The sequence below is a fragment of the Pelophylax lessonae genome (assembly GCF_965119305.1).
Source record: "Pelophylax lessonae genome assembly, chromosome: 3".
Lineage (NCBI taxonomy): Eukaryota > Metazoa > Chordata > Amphibia > Anura > Ranidae > Pelophylax > Pelophylax lessonae.
In genome coordinates, this window is record NC_138770.1 from 408386034 (window position 1) to 408410529 (window position 24496).

At 40.7% G+C, this 24496-nt stretch overlaps 1 protein-coding gene across 1 annotated transcript in view; it reads left to right on the forward strand.

The window, feature by feature from the left end:
• The window catches only part of DCBLD1 (discoidin, CUB and LCCL domain containing 1), a 122024-nt gene that overhangs the window by 68488 nt on the left and 29040 nt on the right, over positions 1-24496 (forward strand). Inside the window, exons 3-5 of the mRNA XM_082249086.1 lie at positions 5562-5699; positions 9555-9606; positions 11485-11557. Of these exons, the coding sequence (XP_082105212.1) occupies positions 5562-5699; positions 9555-9606; positions 11485-11557 (263 nt within the window). The remainder of the gene's footprint in view (positions 1-5561; positions 5700-9554; positions 9607-11484; positions 11558-24496) is intronic.

Sequence of the window (24496 nt, forward strand, 5' to 3'; positions counted from 1 at the left end):
AAACAGTACAAAGCAAAAATATCCTGGTTTCAGGAGACCTGGGTATAGAGCATACTAGGTACAAAGATCACAAACAATGGAGATTGATACAAGTCCAGTTTTTCACGGCTCATCAACTAGCTCGTATTGAGCTCCAACTCGTTGAGTAAAACAATTCCGTCGTACTAAAGGGACAAAGTTAGGAGAGGTCTGATTCAGAAAACTACTGGTGAGAAGGAGGAGAGAGCCCCACCTGGATCTAATATCTCATTATTGAAGGGGTTAAGGAATAAAAAAAAAAAAAAGCCAGCCAATAGATCAATGGGTCAGCAACTAAAGGGCCATACACACTATCAGATTATCTGAAGACTTTTGTCTTCAGATTTACCTTTTTCTATGTAGTGCAAGGGCCTGCCGGATTGCATACAAATTGAAAGTGTTTAGGTCTGACCTCATATGGTTTTGGTAAGTCTACAGACAAAAGTCTTCAGATAATCTGCACGTGTGTACGGGGCATTAGTTAAAATAAAATGCTGGCTACTAATATTAGTTAAGAAATTCACCTTAGAAGGGGCCAACATGTGTTTTTTGTTTCTCTATGAAATTCAGGTGTGGTTTAGCAGTTTTATATATCGTAGACAGTATTGCAGATTTACGTGCACATACAAATGATCTCAGTGTTTTCTCAATTCTTTGTATTCAGATATTTTTTTTTTGGTTGAGGCTTAGGCCACTTACTGTAAATATGAAAAGACTTTCTTCCTGTGTTTGTCTGTCACTCTACACTGTACTTCCATGTTCTGTAAATACCTCAATGGAAAGTTATTTGACATTGTTTGCTGTGTGTCCGCAGTGAAATGTCAGTGGAGCCACAGAGGACTGGGACTTTGTAGATTTTCATATAGACAAACGAGCTTTGGTTATAAACAGGGGAATGTTGGGTGGCATTATTTTCATCAGCCTAATCCCACTCTTAGTAATTTGCATTGTGGAGTCATGACAATATAAAATTTGTGAACGCACACTCATTAACGCCAATGTGTCATCCTTGTCTACTGAAACGCTGAAATATAAAAAAAGAAGGTTCAGTAGTTTTGTAGTCCTCGTTTGTGTTCAATGAGAAGCTGCATTCTTATTTTGCATTTAGTCCTACAATTCAAATGCGTTCAGCACACTCAAGAGAACCTACAAATTTACAACCCTGTGTGTTTTTTTTTTTTTTTTTGTTTTTTTTTTTTTTCATTGACGTTTATTTCAATTTTCAACGCAATTTTAAAAGCAAAGTATTCACTGAATTCAAACAATCCCATTCATGTGTGTCTTCTCTGCGTTATCAGCATTTGAGAAGTGTGGGTTAGGCTACTAAAATCACTCACAAAAAAAAAATCAGAGGGGTCCATCTTTGATGACATTTCCTACTGGTAAAAAATTGCTAAACTCTATTTCTGTTTTGAGGAAACTACAGTAGTTAGGGGGAAATTGGCGAGCACAGGATTTCAGCGCGGTCACTAGCTTCTCTATGGTAATAAATAATTTCCTTGCTATGCAAAGCAGATTTCCTCTGGACAGTGTTGAATCATCTTTTGTTTGTGTTTTTTTTTTTTTTTTCCCCACATGTTATACTTGCCTGCTCTGTGCAATAGTTTTGCACAGAGAATCCCCAAATCTCCTCCTTTTCTGGTGTCCCCTACTGGCATTCTTGGCTGCTCCTCTTTTCCGAGTGCCCCCCAGGGCAAGCTGCTTGCTATGAAGGCACTTGTAGGGGCTGGATCCCAGGCCAGGCTGTGTGCGTCTATAGACAGTGTGGCTTGACCCCGCCCCCTGCTCAGGGGACTGACTGATTGCAGCAGGAGCCAGTGGCTCCTGCTGCTGCCTCTGAGTCTAGTGATGCGAGAGAGGGTAGAATAGCTGCCACAGATGGGTACAGCTCTGGATCGAGGTTGGGTTTGAAGTGTTTGTGGGAAGCTTTTCCTTTTTTTTTTTCCTTAATGCAGAGAATGTAAAAGTAAAATCGTATTCTAAAGTAAATATTTGGTTTAAAAATGCGTGAATCCAGTCTCCACAAAAATAATTGAATACTAAATGGGTTAGGAATTCACTGATGCATTGAAGTTTACAAAAATGAATGCAGTTTTTTTTTTTTTTTTTGGAAATGTCTAACACAGGTATGCATTTTAAGGATTGTTCCTTTCCTTTAAAGTATTTTATAAACCCAGTCATTAAACTCTTATGCAAGTTTTATCACGTTAATGTCATTCCAAACTAAAATTTTGTTTGGATCTACTTTAAACCAAAGGTACAGACCTTTAGCCCCCGTTCACTACCATAGCGTGATTTCAAAGTCGCACGTCAGTGGGATTTGCACTGCGGAGTTCATTGCGACTTCATTTAACAGAAGTCTATACAAGTTGCAATGAAATGAACGGTTCCATTGCCGGTAATGGGGTGCAACTTGTCATGCGATTTTGGGACTGTCAAATTGCATGGCAAGTTGCACTGGTGTGAACAGGGGCTTAGTGTGTAGTGCTTTGGTGGGAAAGTTGGTGTATTTTTAGTTGCTTAGAAGTCAGAATGAGAGTATATAGTAGGTAATCATTTATTGACCGTGATGAAAAATCTCCTTGTCTGTGAGCTTGTCACAAACAAATTTTTAACAAAATTGAAGCTGAATATATGGTAAAACACAGGCACGAGCAAAACTTTATTGCATGTCGAAGTCCTTTGTACTGTAGATCCAGAAATGTAGGCAGCTAAATTTAAGGTGTGGTTCACCCCAGATGTAGTCCAGTCCACTTTTATTCTGCATCAGAAATGCATGGAAGTGTTCAACATGGATTCCAGTGACCCTAGCTAACACCAGTGCAGTGTGTTCCAGTGCTGTCAACAAAAGTAGAACACGTTGCCTTTTTTCTGAATGGAACCTGGCAAAACACATCAAAAATGCACTGAAATGCTAGTAGAGAGAGGTATATGGCAGGGGCAGACTGGCAACTTTCGGCCCAGGGGGCATGTACAAACCAGTGGCTTATGGCGCAGAGACTCAACCCCCCCCCCCCCCCTCCCACTCTCCCTCTTCCAGTCCTCCTCCTGACCCCCATTCCAAGCTGAAGCCCTGCTCCAGATACTCTCTACTTACCGGCTGAATCAGGGGGTGGTTGGGGGGGAGCTGGGACAGCTCGGTCAGGGCTTTTTACTTCTCTTCACCAGGAATCCTTTAGGCATGTCTGTGGCAGAAGCAGTGCAGCCTTTTTATGGGGCCTCAGAGTGGCCTGGGGGGCAATTGCCCCCCTGCCTCCTGGCCCAGTCCTCCCCTGGTATATGGGGTGGGACAGAACAGAGTCAAGTTTGATCTCTGTGGAAAAAATAGTGGAATATAACCTTTGCTGTCTGCATCTATTGATCATTTTGACACTGGTACATCTACCTGTGCATTTTTACGTAATGCTGATTTTGAATTGCACGTGTGCAATGTATTATGACCTGCTCAAAAATGTTGTCCATGCAGTGTGGTCCAGTATGCTAATTAAAATCTTCCAGATGTACAACCTGCCAATAAAATGTTTTCCATTCTGCTCAGTATTTGACAAAGCTAATTTTTTTTGGCATGTCCCCGATTATTAACAGCATTTGTGGTGACTTTTTTAAGCCAGGTGATGTGCTGGTTGACCTTTTTTTCTAAAATAACCTTGTACTAAGGGAAATATTAAGAATGCCATTGCTACCTGCCTTCTGAAAATAATAATATCCTGACTGTCTCTGACTTCCCAATTTTAAATTCACTAACCTGGAACAATCATGGAATCTATGAAGTCATGACAGCATAACAACCAGTATTTTCTGAAGAAGAGGCCCATCCTATGTCTAAACCAACCATTTTTACATGGAGGAACCCTTGAAATAACGTTTGTGATCTCAGGGAACCCCTGCTAATAATTACTATGTCTACAGTTACAAAATATATGGGAAAAATACTCCTTACATTTGTGGTCATTGGGAAGAATCTCCCCTTTACAGATTTCTCAAACGATTATTGGTGTGAGTGGTTACTTATCTGAGAGGCAGAAATCTCTCATTGCTCAAGGAACCAACCTATGGCTGGAACCCTAGGGTTCCATGGAACTCTGGTTGAGAGGCTGCTCTAGACATTACTAAAGCCAGGCATACATGGATCAAAATTCAATTCATGTATGGGCAGGCTGGTTGTACACAAGTTGATCTATTGATACATTTATGTACAAGCAGCCTGTCGGGTTTTTCCCCAAATGATCCATGCCGCTGGCTTTAGTTGGCAACACTGAACGTGTATTCTGATGGCCAGGAAGCCTCCCCGCTGTCAGAATACAAACCTCAGAAGGGAGGTATGTGTGAATGAGGGAATCAGATTAATTTTTTTCGTTTCACCTGCTGGTTGAATAAAAAAATGATCAATGTACGGCTTCCTTAAGAAGCAGAGTCAACACAAGGAGAAATCTAAACCTTTTGTTTCAGGTCCTAAAAGGCCTGTGATATAGTTTCCTTCTCCTCCTTCTAAATTCTGGCAACAGGGAGCTTTTATGATTGCTGCTTTCTAGGAAAAACTAGAGTTGGTAATCTCTCGTGAATGTGCAATCGATGTATGCTTTGCTGTGTGGGATTATTGGATGCCCTAAACATTGCTAACTTTCCATCCAATGACACTTGAGTGAGATAGATTCAAAAGAACAGCTAGTAAACTTTGGGAGTAAGAGATAAGATTGCCTACTTTATGTAAAATGGACCAATACATTATGAATAAATTACACTTTTATGGAATATGCTGGTCTTGGCTATGTAGTTATGGATGCTTATCTTTGCAGTTCAAGCCTAAAGTTGGCCATACATAGATTTTTTTTTTTGCAATGCTTTATAGGGCAGATTGCAAATCTCCTATTGTATTTTGACAGCTGTCGCCCTTGGGTGTCAAAATTACCTGAATATTATCTGCATCTTATTGGATGTAGCCACTGTTCGGCCTGGCCTGGCTACTTAGATTTTAACGTTGAAGGATGTCATGTGGGAGGTGGCCAATAAGGCCACCCACTGAGCAAATTTTCATCCATTTCCTAAAAAGCCTCCTGAAATTCACACATAGTATGGCCAGGACTTTTAACAGGTGCTGTATTTTCACAGCAGTTCTCTGTTGAAAGGATGCAATAAACTAGCACCATGGGTATCTGCCTAAGGAGGCAGTCGGATCTTGCTTCCACATCTACCACCAATATCTAATCTCTAATCATGTCAACTAAAGCTAGGTATAAAGATAAAGTATTTGTATGACAGGTTCATCTTCTTTTTTTTTTTTTTTTTTTTTTTAGGCAAAACTACCACAGTCCTGATCAGTGAGTTATTACTAGATTTGTAATGACTTTTACACCTAATAAGTTATTTTCTAGAATCTTAGAAGTTGCTCACCGACTGTTAAAACATTCACATAACTCTTCCAAATGGTTTATATATTTTTCACACATCAGGAAAAATTGAAAATGCAATTTTGTAGTATTTTACTTTAATTTATAATGGCTATATACATGCACACTAATGAAATATGTATATTTTAATTGCAGCTAGCTATTGTGGTAATCAGAATAATGTTGCTAAGGAGCTCTATCTGGACAGCAATGAAGCCATCGTACGTTTCGAAAGCAGGATCCACATATCTGGAAGAGGATTCTTAATAAATTTTGCCAGCAGTGATCATCCAGGTAAAAACCAGTTTTTGGATTTCTCAGCCATTTTTTTAATTAGAATAAAGATCACGATTCTCTCACAATTCCCGGCGTAACATCCTCTTTCACATTATACAAAAAAATTCGGCTAACTTTACTGTTTTTTTTTAATTCATTAAAGTGTATTTTTCCCCCAAAAATTGCGTTTGAAAGACCGGTGCGCAAATACGGTGTGACGTAAATGATGTGTGATGTAAATATTGTAACGACCGCAATTTTATTTTCTATAGTCTCTGCTTAAATAAATGTGTGTGTGTATGTATATATATATATATATATATATATATATATTATTATTATTATTATTATACAGGATTTATATAGCGCCAACAGTTTGCGCAGCGCTTAACAAAATGAGGGCAGACATTACAGTTACACTACAATTTGGAACAAAAGGAATCAGAGGGCCCTGCTCGTTGGAGCTTACAATCTAAAAGGGAGGGTCAATTGATACAAAAGGCAATAGCTGTGGGGGATGGGCTGATGGAGCAAGTGAAACAGCGTTATTAGTTAGTAGCCGGATAGACTTCTTTAAAGAGAAGGGTTTTCAGGGATCATCTAAAGATGGATAGATTAGGGGACAGTCGGACAGATTGGGGTAGAGAGTTCCAAAGAATGGGAGAAGCTCTGGAGAAATCCTGGAGGCGAGCATGGGAAGAGGTGAAAAGGGAGCTAGAGAGTAGGAGGTCTTGGGAGGACCAAAGAGAGCGGCTTGGTTGATATTTTGAGATCAGGTTAGTGATGTAGCTGGAGGCAGAGTTGTGGATGGCATTGTAAACTATTTTTAGCACTTTGAATTTTATTCGTTGGGTGAGTGGAAGCCAATGAAGGGATTGGCAGAGAGGGTGGAGCACACTGAACGGTTGGTAAGGTGGATAAGTCTTGCAGCAGCATTCATTATGGATTGGAGGGGGGATAATCTATGTAAGGGTAATCCAATGAGGAGGGAGTTGCAATAGTCGAGGCGAGAGATAACCAGGGTGGGAATTAAAAGCTTGGTGGTGTCATTGGTTAAAAAGGGCCGTATTCTAGCGATGTTGCGGAGGTTAAGGCGGCATGGTTTGGACAGGGATTGGATATAATATTAGAATGTTTGGGGGTTCTAAGTAATTTAAAAAATACTGATTTTAATTTGCAAGCAACAAGTGTCAGAAAAAGGCTTGGGTTAAACTGCCCTCAAAGACACAAGTTCATTCCTTTGATCTAAAAGAATGAAATGATACATAGTAAAGCATTGCATTTAGTGTCGGTTCACACTAGGGCGACACGACTTCGGTCGACTAATGCCGTCGCCCGTGCACCGCGACTTCGGCGCGGCTTGCAACGACTTCACATAATGGATGTCAATACAAGTCGCTCCGACTTTGCAAAAAAAAAGTGCAGGAACCTTTTTCTAAGTCGGAGCGACTTGAGTCGCTCCTAATTAAAACGGTTCCAATTGCACAACACGTTCCGCTACTTGTCAGGCGACCAAGACGCCTGACAAGTCGGAACAGTGTGAACCGGCACTTAGTTATCTGGCAGCCTTTTAAGCAATGTTGATAAATATTTCCTGAAGGCCTTTTATTTTTTTTTTGACTGCTGTGAGTGAGCAGAGAACAGCTCTGTATGAATCGAGGAAATGTTTTTAGGCCCTGTTCACACCTGAGCGTTTTTCAGCTCGTGAAACTCTCATCTCTGAAGTCTCAAAACCCCCAGCAAGTAAAATCCCATTCACTTCAATGACCCCTGTTCACGTCTGAGCCTTTTGTCACCTGAAGCAAAACGCCTGAAGCTCCAATAAGTACAGGAGCTTCTTTTTTGGCAGATTACCAGCAATTTTGTCGGTGGTGGGGGGTGAATTGACCTTTTTTTTTTTTTTTTTTTTTTTTTTTTTTTTTTTTTTTACGATTAATCGTGCAGCAATATAGTGTTTAGTGATCATCTTGCTACATCTGTACAGCTGAAATGGATGTGTGTGTGTAGTTTAATCACTTGCCGAGAGCCCGCCATGTACATACTGCAGCAGTGTGGCTTTATTGCGCGAAATGACGTACCTGTACGTCGATTGCACCGTGATTGGCTAGCAGGGATGTCAATCAATGGGTCCGGCGGACCCGATGTCTGTCAGACCACTGTCCCTGGGAGAGGCAGATTGCTGTTCTGTCAGTGATCTGTGTTTATCTAGTGAGTCCATCCCCTACACAGTTAGAAAGCACCCACTAGGGACAAACTTAACCATTTCATTGACCCTGATGGTAACCCCTTCCCTGCCAGTGTCATTAGTGCAGTGACAGTGCATTTTTTTTTAGCACTGATCACTGTAATAATGTCACTGGTCCCCAAAAAGTGTCAAATGTCCAATTTGTCTGCCGCAATGTTGCAGTCCCGCTAAAAATTTCTGATTGCCGACATTACTAGTAAAAAAACAAATAAAAATGCTATAAAAATATTGCATCCTTTATAGACTCTATAACTTTTGTGCAAACCAATCAATATACACTTATTGGGATTTCTTTTTTATTAAAAATATGTAGCAGAATACATATTGGCCTAAATTGATGAAAAATGTATTTATTTTATTGGCTGTGTTTTTATAGCAGAAAGATAAAAATATGGTTTTCTTTTTCTTTGTTTTTTTTTTTTTTTTCAAAATTGTCACTTTTTTTGTATATAGCGCAAAAAATAAAAATGGCAGAGGTGATCAAATGCCATCAAAAGCAAGCTCTATTTGTGGGGAACAAAAGGACATACACTTTATTTGGGTACAGTGTCACACGACCGCACGATTGTCAGTTAAAATGTGGTGCAGTATAACAAAAAAATGGCCTGGTCATTAATGGGGTAAAACCTTCCTGTCCAGAAGTAGTTAATGGTATGTTCAGGCTATATACAGTGATCTGCTTTTTTTTTTTTTCCTACTCAAGCAAAATGCAGATAAGTGCTTGTTTTCTTTGTGATCCGTTCACTCCACAACGCTGGTGTGATGTATGGTGCTGGAAAAATGCACACATGCTACATTTTTCTGAAATGCACTGGATGGCACTATGTGACAGTTCAATAAAAGTAAAAAAAAAAAAAAAACCTTGAGATGCACTAAAATACGCATCACCGCTCCTTGCCAAACACTACCTGGCATGGTAAGAAAAAAATATATAGGTTGAGTTGGGTTCTCCTGGCCTATAATTTTCTCCCAAGGTAAACTGGTGCATGAAGTACTGGTAGTTGAAAAATACATTCCCTTTTCCTCCCTGTGAAAATGAACGTGTAAGCCAGGGAGATCCAAGTGTGATTACCGGTATTTATGGCAGAAACCTGCCTGTTGTCAGACCATCATCTATTGTCTGCAACAAGGTTTAAACTTAAATGACAGGAAATGGATTAGAGCGAGATATTCTTCCTTCTGCTGCAATAGGAAGAATAAAGCTCTTTGGAGTCAGGAAGTCCATTGGAGATCTCATTACAGGGCTACCCAAAGAAAAAAAAATAATTCAACCCACTGACCTCCACTCAGAGCTAAAATAGCAGTTTTGGTTGGGCTGACCCTTTCATGTAGAAATATATGTTCATATAAAATATATTGGATAGAGCAGTTAAAACCTGATGTTCCAAACACTCTTCCCTTTTTTTTCCTCTGGCTGCTGTCCGATTATCATGAATAAGCACTTCTGTGGGTGAAACGCATTGGAGTGGGAGGAGGACAGACGGGATCATATGTGAACCTTCTCTAATGCTGTAATAACATTGTTTTGTCATCAGTGTCTGGCTTGGTTTATTCAATCTGACACATGAAATATATAGTGTTCATTTTTTGTGTTTTTTTTTAATATTTTATTATTATTTCAACAACAGATTTGATCACCTGCCTGGCTCGTTCCAACCATTACATAGAGACAGAGTTCAGGTAAGGATTATTTTCAGCCTACTGTTCTACAGTTCAGAAAGATTTGCATACCATTTTAAGCATTGTTTCAGCAATAATGGGTACAACAACTGTTTGCATATGTAACTTGTGTGTGGTGTTTTCATATATTTAGGCTTTCTGAATTGCCATCCTGTATTAATGATGTTAGATAAACAGGAATGTTATTTTATATGGATAAAGTTATGTAGCCCCTTATTTGATGTCCAGATTTGTTTTTCATTGATTGTAGAACAGGGGGTCTCCAAACTTTATTAATAAAGGGTCAGTTAGTAAAGTCCCTTAGACTTTAAGCGGGCCAGATTAATTGTGGCTGGTGTGAGTAGAAAATGCCCTGGCATCAATGGGAGTTGGGAATGCCCAATCATTTGTATTAGTGGGTGGAATATTGCCCCATTGTTGGTATTGGGGGAAGAAATCGTGCCCCATCATTGGTGCAGTTGGGGGGAATAGGGCCACACTGTTGTTATCAAGACAAGGAATAGTGCCCCATCATTGGTGTCATTGGCAGGAATAGTGCCACATTGTTGGTGTCATTGGGAGGAATAGTGCCACATTGTTGGTGTCATTGGGAGGAATAGTGCCACGTTGTTGGTGTCATTGGGAGGAATAGTGTCACGTTGTTGGTGTCATTGGGAGGAATAGTGCCACGTTGTTGGTGTCATTGGGAGGAATAGTGCCACGTTGTTGGTGTCATTGGGAGGAATAGTGCCACGTTGGTGTCATTGGGAGGAACAGTGCCACGTTGTTGGTGTCATTGGGAGGAACAGTGCCACATTGTTGGTGTCATTGGGAGGAATAGTGCCACATTGTTGGTGTCATTGGGAGGAATAGTGCCACATTGTTGGTGTCATTGGGAGGAATAGTGCCACATTGTTGGTGTCCTTGGGAGGAATAGTGCCACATTGTTGGTGTCCTTGGGAGGAATAGTGCCACATTGTTGGTGTCCTTGGAAGGAATAGTGCCACATTGTTGGTGTCCTTGGGAGGAATAGTGCCACATTGTTGGTGTCCTTGGGAGGAATAGTGCCACATTTTTTGGTGTCCTTGGGAGGAATAGTGCCACATTGTTGGTGTCCTTGGGAGGAATAGTGCCACATTGTTGGTGTCATTGGGAGGAATAGTGCCACATTGTTGGTGTTCTTGGGAGGAATAGTGCCACATTGTTGGTGTCCTTGGGAGGAATAGTGCCACATTGTTGGTGTCCTTGGAAGGAATAGTGCCACATTGTTGGTGTCATTGGGAGGAATAGTGCCACATTGTTGGTGTCATTGGGAGGAATCGTGCCACATTGTTGGTGTCATTGGGAGGAATAGTGCCACATTGGTGGTGTCATTGGGAGGAATAGTGCCACATTGGTGGTGTCATTGGGAGGAATAGTGCCACATTGGTGGTGTCCTTGGGAGGAATAGTGCCACATTGTTGGTGTCATTGGAAGGAATAGTGCCTCATTGTTGGTATTGGGACAAAGAATAGTGCCCTATCATTTGTGTCAGTGGGATGAATAGTCCTGCATTGTTGGCATCAGGACAAGGAATAGTGTCTCATCATTGGTCTCAGTGGGAAAAGTAGGGACCTGCAGTTGGTGTCAGTGGGGAAAAATAGTGCCCCGTTGTAGGGTCAGTTGTAGGACTAGTGCCCTATTGGTATCAGTGACAGAAATTATGCCCCATTGTTGGTGTAGACGAAATAGTGTCCCAAGGGCCTGATAAAGGCAAGCAAAGGGCCACAGTTTGGAGACCACTGTTGTCAACCTGTTTGAGTAACTTGTAATGTTTTCATTGTGTCGTATTTAATTTTTTTTTTTTTTTACATTTTAAAAATGAATGTGACTGTACATTGTGTTTCTTTGTGCTTGCAGCAGGTACTGTCCAGCTGGATGCAGAGACCTTGCAGGGGATGTATCCGGGGATGTAGAGGAAGGATATAGGGATGTAAGTACTGAGACCTTTTATTCATCTTATCAAATCCCATTCAAGAATAAGTGGCTTAAGTCTCGTACACACTATAAGAAAATCGGGCGAACCTTTTCGTCCAAAGAATTTCCATACGATTTTCATATAGTGTGTACAGATCTTTCTACAGACGATTCAGAATTTTCATACAAAAATTTTTGAAGGGACAAACTCCAAAATTTGTCTTGTACGGGAAAAAAACTAACGATTTTCATTTAATGTGTACCATTTTTCATACGATTTTTGTACAAGAAAAGTCAGAAAAGACAGCGCATGATCAGAAACCATAAACATCAAAAAAAGCTTTTGTCCTACGAGAATTCTTTTATCGGTTCCGATTTGCTGTGAAACAACGAGGAAAATCGGACAATCATTCGCCCGATTTTCTTATAGTGTGTACTAGGGATCAACCGATTATCGGCAAGGCCGATATATCGAGGGCCGATATATCTGTATCGGCCCTGGAACTGGCCGATATTGCCGATATTCCAAATATAATATAATTCCATTTACAAATGGTATTGAATATGCCACTCACATATGTACATTAAGCAATGAAGTGATGTCATGACATCATTTCCGGGTACTCGGCACCAGATTCAAGAAAATGACAGCATTCAAAACAGCCAAACTTGGCGTTTTGAATGCTTTTAAAGTGGTTGTAAACGCACTTTAAAGTTTTTTGCCTATAGGTAAGCCTATATTAAGGCTTATCTATAGGTGCTATAAATATCTTCTAAACGGGCACAGTTTAGGAGATATTTACAGTGCATGCAGGCGATGACGTCATCGGCGCATGCGCTCTGAAGGAAAAGCCACCCGTGCCGTTCCTTCAGAGCCCTATGCCGTGAACGGCGGCTGCCGCGCGCATGCGCTGGAGTGATGTAATCGCACCTCCGGCCAGAGGATGCGAACAAGGAAGCAGGACGGCTGGACATGTCGGCCGTCCTGTCACTGAGCGGGCGGCACGGCAAGAGCTTCGTTTTTAGGTAAGTATTTCATAATGAGCTAGTATGCGATGCATACTAGCGCATTATGCCTTTGTCTTTGCAGGTTTTTTTTTCTCATTTTTTTTATGAGGGTTTACTTCCTCTTTAAGTGCAGAGGAGGGTTTTGGGGTCTTTTAGAGCCCCAGATCCCTCCACAAGAGTACCTGTCAAGTAAAAAAAAAAAAAAAAAAAAATATGTTTGAAAATATCGGCTAATGCCGATATGCAATGTCCAAAATATCTGTATCGGCAACGAAAAACTGATATCGGTCGATCACTAGTGTGTACCCCACTTTAGGGATGCATAAGTCTCCGAAAAAAAAAGGTATGATGCTTTATTTTTGGGTATCCTTTACAAATATTTTTGAATGTATAGATACAGAAAAGGGGGCTGGCAATCTAAAAAGAAGACCTCTACTGAGAGAGTATAAACACTGCTATTGCTTACATCACTTTTTGAAAATTACTAGTTACATGGCTGTTGCATTGATCTGGTTTCTTTGGCAAATTCCATGTTGCTGACATTGAACCGATATACAGATTAAGTAGAAAAGCAACAATCAAGCAGTATTGTCATCACAGGAAATCAGGATTCCTTTAATAAATTGAAGCTTTATTAAGAGAGATTGGTTACAAAAATGGAGAGAAATGTTTTCGAGGCTAGTTTCATTGATTTACCAGACATGATTGTCTACTAAAGTCTGCATTACCCTATAGTGCAGGGGTAAGGAACCTATGGCTCACGAGCCAGACGTGGATCTTTTGATGGCTGCATCTGGCTGGCAGACAAATCTTTAATAAAAGGGGGGTGTCCGGACGTGATCCGCGCTGGACATGTAGTCCCAGAGCTCCGCTGCATCTACCACTCAATGCAGTGCCATCCGCGTAGCTGTGCCCGGTGCCAAGAAGATTTCTGCACACATCGACGGTACACTTTGTGGGCTACCCACCGCTACCCTTAGTTCGTCTCTGGGTGACTGGATTGCCGCGCTACGTACCCGCGGCCTACTTGCGGTACCGCCGCCAAATCGTGTGCTGTGCATCTGAGGGCCTTGGCAATCTCCGCCCGGTAAGTAGACCTGCCATCCGCTCCCTGTGCCCTGACAGACACGATCTCCTTCCCCTCTGACACCCGGGGACCCGCAGGAGCTGCCTCTCACATCCACTTCTGAGGCCTTCAGCGGCCGCTGCCATTTTCTCAGGGCGTATACTCACCTCCATTACTCGCAGGCCTGCAGGTGCTTCAACACTCCGGCCTCATTGAATACCTGCCTGTTCTGCTCTCTTCCCGACTGGACTCCAGGCACTTTCACACTGCTCCGTCTACTCACTGTATAGCTGTGGCCCATGAATATGAATATTAAATAAAGGTTCCCGACCCCTGAAATATAGTGTATGGCTCTCACTGAATTACATTTGAAAATATGTGGTGTTCATGGCTCTCTCGACCCCTGCTATAGTGAGTCCATTCATTGTTCGAACATGCTGAAGTCACAACACCAACCCTCTAAATTCAGCAGTTACCTTTAAAAGAACCTCTCAGGATGAAGTTTAGAAGCTGTGACTACTGAACATGTATGTGCCTTAAAGGGGGGGGTCCTGACACTTCAGTGATTGCATGCTTATTTAGGTCAGCTAAGTTGTGAAGTGAGGATGATGGCATTGGAGCTTCAGCCATTCAAATTCAAGTTACCAGTGGCAGCTCTTATTTCTGCCTAGACAGGTTGTCTATAGGAGCTTTTCATACCTGGACTGAGCATGTCATTTTACAGGTTGACAAACAAGCTTGTGGGTAAATGCAGCAATTCAGCGCCTGGCCCATTCCTGTATAGGTAAAGCCACCGTTTCTTATACTGTACAGGGAACTATTCGATTCTGTGCATTTCTATCTATAAACTGGAAGCAATTTAAAAACACTCGCTTTCAGAAATTAAAAAACGCTGTCTTTTGATATGTGGTTCTTACTTGTAATGAGAGATTCAGGATATCCATCTATCAATGCCTTATTTCTTTACATTCACTCCCAGACCCACTTTCCTGCAAATGACAGGCATTGGGACAAAGCAGAACACTGCCTTTACTTTTAACAAGGTTTTACATTTTAAAGTCCTAGTTTGTCCCAATCACTTTCACTTTTGCTGCATAGCTTGGTCTTCAAGTAGAAAAAAGAAAAAAACATTGCATGAAAAAAAAAAAAAAAAAAATCCTTCTACAAGGCAATGTTATAATGTGCTAGTATGCATCGCAGCCCTCCCTTGTTCTATCCAAAATAATAATAAAAAAAAAGTTGTTCCTGGTGGTTATGGTAGTTCATTATAACTGGAGATAAACTGCTTGTTTAGCTGGCACTATACAAGCTATTTAATTTTTGTGAATGATTGGAACCTTCTGACATGGGTGTCCATTGTTTATTTAACACATCGCTTGTGAAGAATTGATATTGGTCCGACTATATCCGGTCAGCAGAGAACAGTGAAACTGGTCAGATACTTTTTTAATACAATAAAGCTAAAGCTGATGATCTTTGTTCTAAGTGTGTGTGTGTATATGTACGTGTGTGTGTATATATATATATATATGTGTGTGTGTGTATATATATATATATATGTGTGTGTATATATATATATATATATATATATATATATATATATATATATATATATGTGTATATATATATATATATATATGTGTGTGTGTGTGTGTATATGTATAATGTATGTGTGTGAAAGATTGCAGAATAATGTTCTTGTGGAACGATAACTCTCCCCGTGTAGTTACTATAGTTTTATAATACTTTATAACTTAAACCACGTATATAGTTCAGACTATTTAAAGCGATCTAGTCATTGCAATTTAGTTTATCTACATTTTTTTACTTTGGGGCAAGCTAGTGATTTGATGGACAAACATTTCTTTAAATGATAGAGTTCTGTCAAGGTCAGGCACAGATCATGACCGGGGTATAACCCAGGCCTCTAGACGCTCATTCCTCCGAATGCTGTAAGGTCCACACCTAAAGTTGATGCAGCCAACCCCAACCACATGAAGGCAGCTGAGATTAGTGACCTCTAAGATCTTGGCTGCATTTCCTACACAGATTGTTTGGTGTGTCCCGTACTCTTTTGAAGAGCCTTTAGCTGACTCAGGAAACAAAGAGAGAAGCCACACCTGACAATTATATATGATACTTATAAGAATAACACGAGGGTGTTAGGTGCCCTCCCCTCTTCCTACATGAATTGATCGTCCTGCTTTCTCAGCAACTGATGACCGATATAGCCTAGTTTCAGTCATTTTATGGAAACCTCTGAAGTTGTAGTTACAAAGATCATCACAGGAAGACAGGCACAGAATCTTTTAGAAGGAGTAGGCTCTCACGTAAAATTCAGTAACCCTTTCCAACCAATGAGATTTTGTTTTAAATCTGATTTGATAGATATGGGTTACCAATGTTTAAAGGGCTTTATTAAAGAAGTCTTTATGACTAATTGTATTTTAATATGTAGTCTTTGTTTTGTACAGCTGAAGAAACGTTTCATGAAGTGTGGTTTCATGAATTAAGTCTGACCATAGATGCCTTTTTTTTTTTTTTTTTTTTTAAATTTATTTTTCTTTTATTTTGCGATCTGCTAGAGGGCTGACTGAAAAAAAAAAAAAGCATTCCCTCATCCATCCTCACATGGATGGGGGAATACGTGGACAGGTGGATGGAGGAATACCCCCCCTGGTGTTATTGTATTCTGCCAGCAAAGACTACTCCGCTGTCAAAAAAAAGTTTTCCAACAATCCCATTCTAATGAAGTCGGTCATGAGCAACCATGGATGGATTGAAATTCAGCCAGGCCCTGCTGAATTGGCCAGATTTCGATCCATCTATCAGCAACTTAGTCATTGTAAACAATCACCTTGTAAAACCAATTTAGTTTAACATGAAAATGAAAGTCAAACATTTTTGTAAAGATATTAAAAAATTATAAATACATCTTTGTTTTCTCCTTTGTTATAAGTGATCACATTCCCTCAGTTCCCCCTGTTCTCAGCTGCATATGAGCTGGGGGGGAGGAGAAGCAGCAGTACACTGAGCTTCCTAGTAAATGGCTGTGCAGCGGGGGGCGGTGTAAGGACAAGTCCTATCACTGGAGGAATGTACACTGAGTTCCCAACACAGCTAGCGAATGGACCATGGTGTGTTCTCATGCTTAGTGTGGTCAGTTTTAATGGGAAAGCAGAGGGACTCGCAGAAACACCAGGGATTACAAACAGAACAGGATACTTTTTCATACAAGTACATGGTAAAGGAGGCACAAATCAGGAATATGTATTATAGGTATTCATATCGTAACATATACAGTACAAACAGTTGGCTATGTGATTGTGACAACAATGAATTGTATTAAAGTGACACCAAACTGTTTTTTTGTTTTTTTTGTTTGTTTTTTTTAAATATATTTATGTAGTCCTAACTCAAAAAAACACCTCTATTGCTTTCAGCCTCCAAATTCCTTATATATATTTATTTTTGTTGCTGCGATCTGACTTCCAGTTAGAGCAGGGGTCGGGAACCTTTTTGGCTGAGAGAGCCATTAACCCCACATACTTTCAAATGTAATTCAGTGAGAGCCATACACTATATTTCAGGGGTCAGGAACCTTTATTTAATATTCATATTCATGGGCCGCAGCTATACAGTGAGTAGATGGAATATGAATGATAACACAAAAAACTTTTCCTTCACTCATGGTTAGTGTTTGGCTGAAGCCATTTATTATCAATCAACTGTGTTTACTCTTTTTATATCATAATGACAACAGAAACTACCCAAATGACCCTGATCAAAAGTTTACACACCCCAGTTCTTAATACTGTGTATTTCCCCCTTTAACATCAGTGACAGCTTGAAGTCTTTTGTGGTATATGTGGATAAGGCTCTTTATCTTTTCAGATGGTAAAGCTGCCCATTCTTCCTGGCAAAAAGCCTCCAGTTCCTGTAAATTCTTGGGCTGTCTTGCATGAACGGCACGTTTGAGACCTCCCCAGAGTGGCTCAATGATGGCCACTCCAGAACCTTCACTTTTTTCTGCTGTAGCCAATGACAGGTGGACTTGGCCTTGTGTTTAGGATCATTGTCATGTTGGAATGTCCAAGTACGTCCCATGCGCAACTTCCGGGCTGATGAATGCACATTTTCCTCCAGTATTTTTTGATAACCTACTGCATTCATCTTGCCATCAATTCTAACCAAATCTCCTGTGCCTTTTTGTAGCTCGAACATCCCCCAAAACATCAGCGATCCACCTCCGTGTTTCACAGTAGAAATGGTGCACCTTTCATCATAGGCCTTGTTGACTCCTCTACAAATGTAGCGTTTATGGTTGTGGCCAAAAAGCCCATCGCTCCAAATGACTTTGTGGCGTATTGTAAGCGGGCTACTTTGTGGCATTTGCGTAGTAATGGCTTTCTTCTGGTGACTTGACCATGCAGCCCATCTTTCTTCAAGTGCTTCCTTATTATGCATCTTGAAACAGCCACACCACGTTTTCAGAGAGTCCTGTATTTCATCTGAAGTTATTGTGGGTTTTTCTTTGCATCCCAAACAATTTTCCTGGCAGTTGTGGCTGAAATTTTAGTTGGTCTACCTGGCCGTGGTTTGGTTTCAACAGAACCCCTCATTTTCCACTTCTTGATTAGAGTTTGAACACTGCTGATTGGCATTCTCAATTCCTTGGATATCTTTTTATATCCCTTTCCTGTTTTATACAGTTCAACTACCTTTTCCCGCAGATCCTTTGACAATTATTTCGCTTTCCCGATGACTCATACTCCAGAAACGTCAGTGCAGCACTGGATGAAAGATGCAAGGGTCTGTCAGGAGTCCAGAAACTCATTGACCTTTTATACACACACACTAATTACAAGCAAACAGATCACAGGTGAGGATGGTTACCTTTTAATAGCCATTCAAACCCCTTTGTGTCAACTTGTGTGCATGTTATCAGGCCAAAATCACCAGGGTATGTAAACTTTTGATCAGGGTCATTTGGGTAGTTTCTGCTGTCATTATGATATAAAAAGAGTAAACAGTTGATTGAAAATAAATGGCTTCAGCCAAACACTAACCATGAGTGAAAGAAGCGTTTTTGTGTTATCATTCATATTCTTGGAAACATGGCCAAGAAATCATAAATTCTGCCAGGGTGTGTAAACTTATAAGCACAACTGTACATTAAACAGGAGTTACAAAAGAATATATAGTCCTGGTAGGATGAGTAAACAGTCAAGAATGATTGATTGAATCATACACTTTTGACCACAATGTCAACCTCTATTTAGACTGGTGTATTATTCTGGTGTTTATTGTGTAACTATGCTGCAGTTTGCTGTTGCTACAGTTCAGCTGTGTATAGCTATGTTCTGTAACTATTCTGTGACTGTTAAGTCTTTCTTGTGAAGGATCTTTTAATGCTGTTGTACCTTCATTTTTAATGAAATGAGAAATCCCCCTTCAAGCGACCCTGAAAAAATTCTAATGCCAATCTCCAACCGTAGAAGAGCTCTTATACCCTCTTATCCAATGCCCCATGTCTTCTACCTACCTCCTATCTGTTCAAGCACCGCATCTTCTGCTAGATTCTTCAGCATTCCACACTTCCATTTGTTCTGGATGTCTGTGAGCTGTGGTTCTAGTCGATGTACCCAATACCCATTCACATAGGGGGGCGGAGATCTGGGGGCTTCCAGATTCCGATAAGCCCCCTCAACCACAGCCCAGGGTTGTCAGTTAGATTCCCTTGTCCCCATCAACATGTTGACGAGGTGCTTTGGGGGCACCCCAAAGCACCCTCCCCATGTTGAGGGCAAACGGACTTGTATGGTTCAGAAGAGGGAGGTGCTCGCTCGCCCCATCTTCCCCTTTCCTGGCTTGCCAGGCTGCATGCTCAGATAAGGGTCTGGTATGGATTTTGGGGGGGACCCCATGCTTTTTTTTTTTTTTTTTTTTTTAACTTTGAGGTGGAGTTCCATTTTAAAATCCATACCAGACCCGAAGTATTGCTGCAGCAGGCTACATACATCGCACAAATGCCCCATTTTACAGGCACATTACGGGGACCCCCCAGGCACGATATTTAAAGGCATTTTTATTGTTTCACTTTAAGCATTAATAAAATCACTGCTCTTGTAAAAACGATCGTTTTAAAAAAGTATCCCGGGTCCCCATACACTTTTTATGGCAATAACTTGCATATAAGCCTTTAAAAAGAGGACTTTTGTTCACGCGTTCGCTAGAACTTTTTCCCTGTTCGAGATGTTCTGGTGCGAACCGAACAGGGGGGTGTTCGGCCCATAACTAGTTGTAACATAACAAAATGTGGCAATTTCAAGGGGTATGAATGCTTTTTCAAGGCACTGTATATTTAGCATAACGATCTTGGTTAAAAAAAAAATAAAATGAATCGAAAGCAATAATACTTGGGATACACAGGAATGGGTAATGAGTAAGGCCTCTTTCACACGGGCGATCCGTATGTCCATATATCACCCCATCCGTTTGCGGGTGATATACGGACATAATGCATGTCAATGGGATTGCGGATGACCATCCGCTGACATCCGATTTGCGTCCTTTCAGTTCTGTTCCATTTTTTGGAACGGAACAGAACCCTATTTTTCTTCCGTTCAAAAAACGGAAAAGACACAAAATCGGATGTCAGCGGTGTCATCCGCTGACGTCCGCAATCCCATAGACATACATTATGTCCGTATATCATCCGCAAACGGATGGGATGATATACGGACATACGGACCGGATGACACAAGTGTCATCCGTGTCGTGTCCGTAAAAAAAAAAAAAAAAAAAAAAAGTTCCGGAGCGGATCGCAATACAGTCCGCTCCGTGTGAAAGAGGCCTAAGGGAGTAATCAGTAATGTTTGTCATATGTTACATTATCTCTGCATCATTAGAATAGCCAAAAGACTGCTGGACTGTCATTTTTAGTCGGGGTTCACACTTGTGTGGTGCAGAACACCGCTTGTAATTCGCACAGGATTTGCAGCACATTCCTGTGCGAATTACATGCAGTGTCTCTGGGGTGCAATTTGAGCCATGGATTAGTATGGCTCTAATTGCACTGCATTCTCACCAGACTCATGCAGGACCCTTTTTGTGTCCGCACCAGAATCAGAACACCCACGCGATCCGATTCTTCAAAATTGCACTGCAAACCGATTTTGGGGTGTCATTAACTTAACTTACACTCCGCAATCGGTTCTCATAAATGGGTTGCGATTTTGATGCGGTGCGGAATCTGCAGCGAATTCACTGTGAATTAGCACCGCATCTAGTGTGAGCTGAGACTCAAGCTAAATGTTTTAATGTGCTTGTCTCTAGGATAAAATGTTGCAGTTGATTCTTTGTTACCTATTGAAGTTTAGAGGAGGACTTTTTGGCTCCTTTCAGCCCAACTCCTCATAACCTCTCATTACACTTTCCAAAAGTAAAGCCATCATTTTTTTTTTTTTTTTTTTTTTTTTAACATATATTATTTTAGTTTGGGGAAGTAAAGCTTAATTTCCCACAGAAGGATTTTGCTTTGTATTTCTATGTGTTATTTTAAACATTAGACTTTTGCATAGTTTCTGTCATGTCTTGTCTATGATTAGTACTTTGACCTCAGGCATAAATTCCATCTCTAACAGGTTTGCCTTCCTTTTAACCTATGTAGATAGATTTGACTGCACTACACCATTCCTTGTTTGTTTTCTATATCTTTTACTCTCAAGGTTAACATACCATGAGTCACGAACGCTGTTTTACTTTTATACGCATTTTCAGGAAAATATGTGGGCGAACAAGGAGCAGATCTGTGTTAATGTGCAGTCAACTCAAAATAAGAGTAGTTGCTCCATGTTTTTTATGTTTTAGGAACTACTTTGGTGAAAACTTTGTACCTGAGCTTTAATCTCTGATTCCCCACCATGACCAAAGTAATCTTTTAAAATTGAGAAGACCTACCTAAACAGTAATTGGTTTATACCCAGTCAGCTAGAGTTTTACTCTGCATACTTGTGAATGAATCTGAAGGGGACTGTGCAATCAGAATTTGGTGTGGCTAGTTTAACTCCCTTTAGAGAGAATGGATGTTGTAATAGAGCGTCCGGTAAGCAAAACTCTGGCAGGGATATCTTGTTGTGTCTCCAAGATATAAGGTTGTTGATTCTGAGAGGTGCCTTGTTTCTTGTCTGCTGCAGATTATTTGCCTGCTTTTTACTGACCGATTCATGGGGAGTGAATGGGTGCTGTTCGGGTTTTTCAAGGGTTTCCCATTTATACCATATATGACCAGGTTCAGATGGCAGTTGTGCTCACTATGGGAAGCCACTGACTTTTGCAATGGATGTCTTGCTGGAAATAAACTCTTAGCAAGGTTGAGTTTCTCAACCAATCCATTGTTCTCAAAGTAACCGCAGAGACTCAGTGCCACAGAGCGATTTGTATATGGGACATGCATGTCTTTGAACATGTTGCAGAAAAAAAACACGTTGATTGGCGGCTGGGTAAAATCCTATTGTCCAACGTTTTATCTGATCTCTAGTGTCTTATGGCAAGGACAATTTTGCCATTTATACAAATTCCCTGCCAATTTAATTTTACATTTTATCTGGGGTGCCTATATCCCGATAGGGGTCTGAGATATTGGTGGGCATATACATTGTCATTGTGAACAAATTATTGACAAGAAATGCACTTAGACATTGTAAAGTAGTAGTAGAATTGGCCTGCTGACATTGACTGGCAGGCATATCCTAATTTGTAGAAACTCCTATTAAAACTATTAAAATCAAGATTGCGTTTTGCCTGGAGAATAAGTTCATATGGGTACGTTGCCTGCATTGTTTCTTCATTGATCCAAATGACTGAGTCCAGGTCATCCAGCTGTGAGGGGCTTCATTGTTATTCCAGTTCACAGAGCTGTCCATCTGCAGCTAGTATTGTGTGCTCTAGTTTACACATCAGTAGACAGCTGACAGGCAGGGTGCCTAGAAGTAAATCTACTTCATTCTACTCGCATAGGAAATGTCGCTGGATGAATGCACCTGACACAGGCCATCCCGTCTTTACATTAGGAAGATCATTTCCAAATCGGATAATCTGGGTTTTCAGAGATAAATATTGCTGCATATTCAATAAAAACATATGAAGACTTGCCTGGTCTGCAATTCTTGTCTGTATGGCTTGAATAAACCATCAACATGTATGTAAACCCTAACAATGTAAGCTTCTCTTTTTCTCCTTTTTGGTCTATTATACAGCTGAAATCATCTCCTTAAAGCTGTTTGAGAAGTGCCAAATATACCGATTGATTCTGCCAAACATTTTGTAAGCTGATCTATTTTGGTACACCCTGCTTCTAATGCACTTTTCTTTGTGGTCTACAAAACATCTACCCCTTATGTTGTGGAGAATAATTGGATCCTGTATAAAAAATTGGCCCTACTGTGTATGTATGTGAGTTAGGGACCTTAGATTGTAAGCTCCTTGAGGGCAGGGACTGATGTGAATGTGCAATGTATATGTAAAGCGCTGCGTAAATTGACAGCGCTATACAAGTACCTGAAATAGTAATTATAGGAGAGGTTGGGGTGTTGTCTTTTTAATATTTCCTGTTCTAGGATGACCATGCTGATATAGTGAGTGTTGTCACCCTAGGACAGGAAATGTATGACTGGCAGGATCACCAGTTGAAAATAAGGGGATAACCCCTGAAAAATGCAACCCACACTTTGAAAGACTTGTAATTGTATTCCATTCTACTTGGGTTTAGATACACTTTAATCTGTGATGCTTTTCCTTTGCTTTAGAACTCTGTGCTGCATGATGCTCTGTTAGTATGTTCAATGTTCTGGCCTAGAAAACCTGCATGTCTTCTATAATATTGGTTAGCACGCATGTGGATAATAATCTGCAGCAGCTCTTCTCAATTAGGCTTCTATGGAACCGTAGGGATCCCCCAAAGGTTGCTAGGGGCTCCTTAAGCTGTGGCTAATTGACCTCCCATTTTTATGGTGCCTGCATAGTTTCAGGGCTAACGCCATCTAGCGGAGTCAGCCACATGACACTTATTAGCTGTCTGTAAGGGTGGCATTCTAACCACTACTGTAATAGGGGCTTTCTTCCCACTGGCCACCAAAGTAAGAGACAATTTTCCTACTGACCACAATGAATTGTTTTTAACAGGGGTTCCCTAACAGCTGAAAAGGGTTCTCTTATGGTAAAACAGGTCAGAAAAGCTGATCTAAAGTAAAGCTGACCATAGATAATATTTTCTTTTGCAGGATTTCCCCATTAACACAGTCAGTGTTAATAAGGGAATCCTTACCGCGGAACCGTTGTGTTCTCCCAGAATGTGAGGGGGCTGCAGGAGTGATAGCCACTAGCAATTATCACATGCAAAAATCTGACATGCTGGTTGTACTCAAGTTGATCAATGGATTGACTTGGGTACAATCAGCCTGCCCAAACGTTGTTAGAATTTTGGCCAGTTCCTGCTGAACCAGTCGAGATTAAAACTGGCTATAGCCGGTTTAGGGAAACAAATACGATCTGGAATATGTCTGTACATTATAAAAAAAATATCCTAGGGATGGGATCCTGGCACTGGGAAAAAAAAAACATATCTTAATAACAAGAGTTGGGATTTATCTTTGAATTTTAGGTTCTCATGCCAAAAGACAAAGATAGTGTCGGCCTTGGCAATATACTTTTAACGCCCATTGGCTGTTAATACCTTAGTTTGCACCTTTATTCAAGGGGTGCGTCATATGGCTCCTCCGAGAAGATCCCCCTTGCCTCCGTGGGATTTGAATTTGGTTTTGTCTATTCTTCAAAAGCCTCCTTTTGAGAATATTAGGGACATATCTCTGCCTTTATCTC